The sequence below is a fragment of the Mauremys reevesii genome, linkage group 27 (assembly GCF_016161935.1).
Source record: "Mauremys reevesii isolate NIE-2019 linkage group 27, ASM1616193v1, whole genome shotgun sequence".
NCBI classification, from domain to species: domain Eukaryota; kingdom Metazoa; phylum Chordata; order Testudines; family Geoemydidae; genus Mauremys; species Mauremys reevesii.
Genome location: NC_052649.1, coordinates 8,672,259 through 8,679,820, shown reverse-complemented (window position 1 = coordinate 8,679,820; position 7,562 = coordinate 8,672,259). Strand labels below are relative to the sequence as shown.

Sequence of the window (7,562 nt, the reverse complement as noted above, 5' to 3'; positions counted from 1 at the left end):
CAGATTCCTTGCCGTTTTGCACAGAATGCCTTTGAACGTATGGCAAAGAGGCTGTTGGGAGTTTTGGAGTTTCACATTCCTCCGTGAGCCGTGCCTGGGCTCGCATGCAAAAGCCATCGCCTCCCCTCCGCTCCAACTATTTTAATCATTTCAAAAAGGGTGGGTCATCAGGCATTTGGCAGTGGCTCTTTTTATATAGCTAAGGTGGAGTCAGCCAATGGCCTGCAAGCCTGGAAAATTTTGCAGGGCAGTTTCCCTGGACAGCTTTGCAGAGCTGTGCCATTTGAATTCAAGCACACACACACACACACACATACAGCCACGCACTGTGCTCTCCATTTCTGGCTTGCCTCCCAGCACAGAGAGTTGAGCTAGAGCTTGGGTTCACTTTTTTCTTCTCACTCTCCTCCCGGCAGCGACAGCTTCTCCAGGCTCTGCTAGTCGGGACTCCCAAGCAAGCATGGCAGACACCCCTTTGCAAATCATTGAGCAGCCCGCTCCTTCCGAGACCTCCGAGGAGCAAGCGGCCGAGGAGCCGATTAAATCAGATCAGATCAATGGCGTGATGGTGCTAACCCTTCTGGACAAGATCATCGGGGCGGTGGATCAGATCCAGCTGACCCAGACGCAGCTGGAGGAGAGGCAACAAGAGATGGATAGCGCAGTGGCCAGCATCCAGGGGGAACTGACCAAGCTCACCAAAGCACACACCACCACCAGCAACACCGTGAACAAGATGCTGGAGAAAGTACGCAAGGTGAGCGTCAACGTGAAAACCGTCCGGCAGAACCTGGAGAAGCAGGCCGGGCAGATCAAGAAGCTGGAGGTCAACGAGGCGGAGCTGCTGAAGCGAAGGAACTTCAAAGTCATGATCTACCAGGTAAGGAGACGTCCTGCAGCTCCTCAGGCACCGTCAGTGTGCATTTTCAGTGCTAACTGTACCACCACGATGGGTTAGAAGGATGGCGCATTGCCTCACATGGCTCCTCTACACTCATCTACCATCCAGTGTCTAAGTGTGCCATAAATAGGGCATTCCAAATCTAACAGCACTGGCTTCTTCATAAGTCAGCAGGTTTAACATAATTATTTATTGTACTTAAAAAAAAATGAGTAAGGAAATTTCATAAAGATGGTGAGACTGACCCCAAGCACCCCACTGCAAAAGACCAGCAGAATTTGGTTACTTAGCGGAGACTGCAGTTTAACTAAATGAGGAACTGGAGAGGGGTATTTGAAATCGGTCATTTCAGACAGAGGATTTACTATGAGGGATGAAGTCCTTAGCGCGACAAGAAGCAGTGATGTTAGTTCAGGTTTATAATATGCATCCTACAGCAATAACATGGAACAATAACTCCAGAGACATGTTTAACCTCCCTCTTACAGGGGACATTAAACAGAAAACACGGTCCGTTCCATTGAATTCATTAGCACCTCCTTTCCCCGGGATCTGCCGTTACCACATTGCTTGTAAAATTAAATATGATCCAGTGTATGTTACCGATTCCTTCACCTATAACCTGCAGGGCCTGGGCATTCCAGTCGCTCAGAGTCAGGGACAGGCTGCTTCTCTCTGCCGGAGGCTCAGCACCCCCACTAAGAGCTGGACTTGCCTTTAATCTTTTAATACCAAACAGGCAAACAAGCAAAACAAATGCAGCCACAGGCTTCCGCCTCCCCTTCCGCTGCCTGTCTGGGTTTAGCTTCACTTTGCAGGGGAAAGCTGGAGGAAAACCGAATGGGCCAGTTAATGAGATACGGCTAGTCCGAAGCATCTGGGTTAATCACAGACTGTGTGGGGGATACACAGAGAAACATCCAGTGCAGCTCACAGGGAAAAGGGGGAAGAAAAACCCCACCAAATCCACAGCACTTCTTACTAGCGTAGTGTGAAAGGCGATCTAGTCAGGCCAGGCTGAGGAATCTAGCAAGTAGCGGGACCGATATAGGTCTCTGATTCACAGCTTAAGCATTTCGAGTTCTGTCATGGAGGCTGAAACACTCACGTATATTAGGAGCCTGTCAGCCACCTAACCAGATTTATAAATACATTTATCGGCAGCTCTGGGCACTGGGCCTGCACAGAGGACTAGAGCCAGCTGTGGAAAATGGTGACACAACCCCTGGGAAGGGAAGGGAGCGAAAGGGGAGGCTCGGGGAGAACACCCCCAGCAGGTATTTCGAAGTGGTAGGGAAATGGCCAGGTCCTGATTCCTGCTGGACTGGCACTGTGAGAACCTGCTTTTTATTGTGTGCTGTTAGTCGTGAGCATTGGAGATTCCTCATGCAAAATAAACAAGTCGTTGGTCTCCCCTTTCCTGGGGACAAAGCTTTCATACGGGACCCAATCCTGCTTCCACTGCAGGCAAAACTCACCTTGATTTCAGTGGGTGCAGGCTCGGCCCCTGAGTTAGAATCAGCGGAGAGAGGCCCTGAGGTGAGACTTTCTGTGGCTCAAAGTTGTTCTCTAGAAAAAGGGCCGAATGTTTTGAAATCCAGACTGAATTAGCCAGTGTGGATTTCAGCATGAGACCCCTGAGCGTTAGAGCCCAAGGGAGATGCTCAAGGGCTGCTTCATGGAAAATACAGCTGTGCATGGACTTCGGAAAACGCACGGCCTTTCATCACACTGCAGAGTTTGCACAACTCTCCCTCCTTGCCCAGAGGAAGCCGCAAGAGTAAGAGAGTGAAGGAGGTTTTGGGGCAAGGAGGGAGAGTTGTGCAAACACCACTGCGCCAATGAAGCTCCTTTGCGCAGTGTCCTGAGCGAAATCCATGAGAGTCCCTGACTTGCAGTGGCTGAGAGCTAGGATGGGATGGTCAGCAATGATAATTCTGTATTAGCACAACAAAGACACCCCTCTCTATTACTCCATGCTGTGTTAGGTGATCCTGTACAATGAGCATTGTGACTGCTACTAACAGACCACAGGGAACTCCCTGGAAGACCTGGGTGTATTTTTCCAGTCCACTTTCCCCTGCATACAATGGAAAAACAGCTCTGCAGTCAAGAGAGAAATTTTTACAGTGGTGTCAGCCCTTACTGTCTTTCTGGATGCTTCGGCTGTCCCGTGGGGCTAGCTTTGAGCCATTCGCAAGGCAAAAACTATCATTTGTTGACACAGGAACTGATTGGTTATTAAGGAGTGTCATTAGTCTGTGCTCTGCCCTGCACTAATCATGTATCATTTATCATCCACTGGGCAGTAACCGGGGCTGGATGGTTCTGAAGCTGTGGTTAACGGGCAGTGCTAACAACATATGCCCCAGGAATGTGGGGAGAGACGATCTTGGGCTGGTTTTGGCTGGGCAGGTTTCTGGTTTAGGAGGTTGTGCCGCGGTGTAATTACCCATGGATGGGGCTGAGGGTCTTCAGCAGTAACAACCACAGGCTGCTTCCATGGAGGAGACTGAAAATATTAGGCTGCAGGGTCCAATCCTGTTTACTCCTTTGAGTAGCCCTATCAAAGTCAGTGGTTCTACTCCTTTGAGTAAAGGGAGTGGGATTTGGCCCAGGGTGTGTGTGAGGCATGTCAGGATTAACACTTTTAATACATTAATAAAAGGATGAACAATCATCTCGATAGCTAAGATCCAGAGGCATTTATAACAAATCATGGAACAGATTCCACCCCTTTGCGTGGGCTGAGACATGCTGTTCTTGTCAGGAGCCCTGTGGATTCCAGTGGGTTTACTCATGGACTGGGCACTTCGGCTATTTAGTAACAATTATTGTGTATTATTTGCTAAGCGCCAACCATGTGTAAGACACAAACACCCTAATAATAATCCCTGTCCCGGGGAGTTTACAAGGGGGAACCTCTCTCCCAAGCCTGGCTGTAGAAAACCAGTAGTGAACAGTTACCAAACAGTCCCCTAGTTCTCATGCTCAGCGCTTTCCAGAGTGAACACTCAATGGAGGGTTAGTCTAGACGCTGCCGTGACTAGTTTTGTGCTTCTCGTGTCTATGAACAATTCCATTATCCACCTTTAACTGCGTTTGTGCTTTAAGAAACTGTGATGAACTTTCCTGCTCCCTTGTGGCTTCAGTAGCCAAGGGAAAGATTTCAGAGTTCGTTTTATTATGGGGGACAAATGTGCCTAACAAACCTGCAGGATTAGCCGAGAGGAGGAATGGCCTCTTTCCCGGGGGACTGCCAAGCAGGGAAGGGGCTGCTCCCCAGGTGCATTTAGTATGGAAGGATGCTGTGCCTCGGAGAGCCCAAAGGACGAAGACGAGAAGTCAGTTTGAATAGGCGAAGGATGCCTGGTTGGCTCTTCCAGTGCATCCCGAGAAGTTATGCACAGAATGACACCCAGGGTGCAAGCGAGATCCCTGGGACTGCTTGTGGGGGGAAGTCAGGCTAAACGCAAGCACCCTGCATCGGTATTTTACTTATCCTAGGAGCACAGAGAAAATCAAAGTGGGTTCCTCTGTGTCTTGGCAGCTGAATTTTGGTCTGGAGAGTTGAGCATAAAGCACATCGGTCTTGTCCGCCCCAGAGCTAGGGAGAGAACGGCCAGTACTAATAAGCAGCCACGCCCAGGGAGGATGTGTACAGTGACTTTGATGGGAGCTGGATCAGGCCCCAAGAGCAATGTGGAAAAGAAGCCAGCCCCGAATGAAGCCGCCTTGGAGAAGACGTGATTCTTTGCCAAAGCGCTGTGGCCAGAGCTGTGACCGCCGTGTCACAGAGGGGAACGTTCATGCCCAAGAAGCTGGATGGCAGAGGGCTGGGCCCTTATTTGCCACTCGTATCCCCAGAGCTGCTGTTAGTGCATCCAGTTAGAAAAGCCACTGCCTGGGTAACTCCCCTGGCACGGGACAGCTGGAGAACCGCGAGTAGCTACGGTTCCACTAACGCGCCTTGTTCCTCCAAACATTTACAAGCCAATTCATCCTTCAAAATGCCACGGACCTGCTTTTTGGAGGGTCAGGATTTGAAAAGCGCGGCCCCCCAGCACCCAACTCTGCCCACCACTGTGCTGCCTGGCCCATGCTGCACGGTGCCCCCTTTGTCCGCCTTAGGTGGCTCGGGGCAGGGGGAAGCAGGCACCCAGCGCTGACAGGTGCAGACCCAGCCCCCCCCGCCCCATTCTGGCCTCACGGGCGTGGTGGGGACCATTTTTCAAAGCTTTCGGCAGTGCCGGGGAGGCCCCTGGCCCGTTCCTTTGTGTGCAGGGTCTTGTCTGTTCTACTGGGGAGGGCAATTGTCTGGGAGGCCCCCCCAGAACGTCGTCCGCCTTGCCGATGAATCAGAGCAGCCGCTCCAGGCCCACCAAGAGGCTGAGCAGCACCGAAAAAGGCCAGGTGGCCACGGGCTGGAAAACGGATCCCAGCTCCACAATGTGTAGGGCAGGTGGGGCTGGGCGAGGAGTATAAATAGCACAGCGTGGCGGTGGTGCCTCCAGTGGGCCTTATAGGGCTCCGAGCTGCCAAACGCCTGCAGCAGGGAGAGGCGGACTCCCTGCGAACCCACGTGTCACTGGAAGCCAGACCCAACGCGGCCATTGCGGGGTCCGTGCTCTGCGAAGGACCGTGATAAAGGAGCCTGAGTGGGGGAGTGGGGGGAGGAGAATACAACCATCACACCGGGGTGGGAAACGGAGCAGAGAGCGGGGCAGAGTGGGAGCCAACCCCCCAACGAGAGAACACGAAGTGCAGCCCCGGCGCCGGAGAAGGAGCACTCGTTCTGCCCAGCTGAGCTGCAAGGCCTTGTCCCCCTCCGCCGCGGAGCTGGGCTGCCCCGGGGCTCGGACTCAGGGGTTTAATGACAAGAAAAGACTTGGGAACGGCCAGGAGATTTCAAACTCAAAACCAGCTTGCAAGGGGCGCAAGCCCAGGGACTCCCCAAAGTTTGCCCAGCTACAAGCTTAGAGGGTGAGGAGCAGAGTCCTAGTGCGGGAGATTGGCAGGAGCACTAGGTGCTGCATTTATGCCTTTCTTACTAGGCTGCACACTGTGGCCAAGAAACTCAGTGTTTGCGACTGGGGACCCCGGCTGGAGCTAGGAGCACTGGTGTATGTGGCATCAGCATTTCCCGGGATCACTGGCGGGTTGGTCCTTCCCCGCCCGCTGTTTTCGGTATTTCTTTTTATCACCGTACATAACAAAGCAATGACTCCTTGCTGCCCTGGATCCACTCACATGCAGCTCCTCGGCAGCCTGGGGGTCCTGCACACAGCCCCAGGGCAGTGTATTAGGGTTACTCGTTGTCCCCAAAGTCCCAGGATAATCTCTGGTTCCAAGGCATGTCCCGTGTCCCAGGAGACTGATTTCTGGGACTGTTAAGAGCCCTGGGTTTGCTGCCCAGCACCTTGCTGGGCTGTAACAGTGTTCAGCAATGAGAGGACACATCAGCATAACATGGTAATGCAGCTTCCCAGCACAAGGTGACTTCGCTGCAGGGGAAATACAAATTCCCTGTACAGCGCAGTCGAACGCCAGGCCTGACTGACTGCAGCGCTGCAGTGTTTGGTCGGACGCCCCACTTGACGTGAGTTCTCCTGCATCAAGAACATCTCAGCCCCAGAATGGGATTCCGTTTTGAGATACACCTTGGAATGGGATTTGGCATGAGAGATCCTGCTCCGGCCACGTACAGGGGCCTTGGAATAGGCAGGATGATTATTTAAGGTCTCGGTACGAATAAGATTCAGGCCTGTTCTACACTTAATGTTTAGGTCAATCTAGCTTCGGCGCCCAGGGCTGTGAAGACCCCACGCCCCTGCGTGCTGCAGCTATGCGAACCCCCTGGTGGGGCTGCAGCCAGCTGGGTGGGAACGATGCTGTCAAGGGAAAAAGCCTTGCCATCTCTGTCGGCTGTGTCTGCACTGTGGGGTTGTGCCAGCAGAGCTCCGGTGCTGGAGCTCTGCCTCTGTCGTTTGTATGGCCTGGGGTCCTTACTCTCTCCACGGTGTCGTTACTCCTGCGGACTGCGCCCGAGAGGAGGCTGCTACCTGTTCAGATAAGTGTCTAGCACAACGCTGACCTGGATGCCCCCCCCCCCGCCCCGCACAGCGTGCTCGCGTCCCCAGGAACGCCTGGCTCTTTCTGCAAAGGAAAAACAAGTTTCAAAGAAACCCTTTGATTCAGAGGCATTTACAGTCGTGCTGTGCACGTGCAGCTTGCCTCATGGCCCCTGGGGGTGACAGTGTCTCTGAAAAGGGCCTCGACATTGACTGGCATCAGGCCAGGCTGACCGGTTTGGATAAAATGAGAACCAGCCTAACGTTTGCTCAGTTTTCAGCCCAGAATCTAAGCGTGGCTGGCGATCCCAGAATAGTGGATCTCTGGTTTTAGTTTCATTTTCACATCCCTCGGTGCTCCCCAAGATTTGTGGAGGAGCAGAGCCAAGCCATGGAAATACCCCGGCCGTTCTTTGCAGTGATTCAAAGCCCCAGGAGAAAAATCAATTCTGATTTTCCAGTCTGATTTCTAGACCAATGTGGTTTGGACAGACTGGAAAAGCATCTCAGCTTCAATCAACCCTCGGGCTTTCCCATTACTGAGATATATTATATATGTTCTGGTTGCACAAGCATGTACATATTGTGCC

The 7,562-nt window shown here is 52.6% G+C and overlaps 1 protein-coding gene across 7 annotated transcripts in view; it reads left to right on the top strand.

The window, feature by feature from the left end:
- Positions 1 to 219: 219 nt before the first annotated feature.
- Positions 220 to 7,562, top strand: part of CAVIN1 (caveolae associated protein 1) — a 30,921-nt gene continuing 23,578 nt past the window's right edge. For all 7 annotated transcript variants that reach the window (XM_039516753.1, XM_039516757.1, XM_039516758.1 and 4 more), the window contains exon 1: positions 220 to 880. In XM_039516753.1, coding sequence (XP_039372687.1) covers positions 461 to 880 — 420 coding nt within the window. In that variant the 5' untranslated portion in view covers positions 220 to 460. The remainder of the gene's footprint in view (positions 881 to 7,562) is intronic.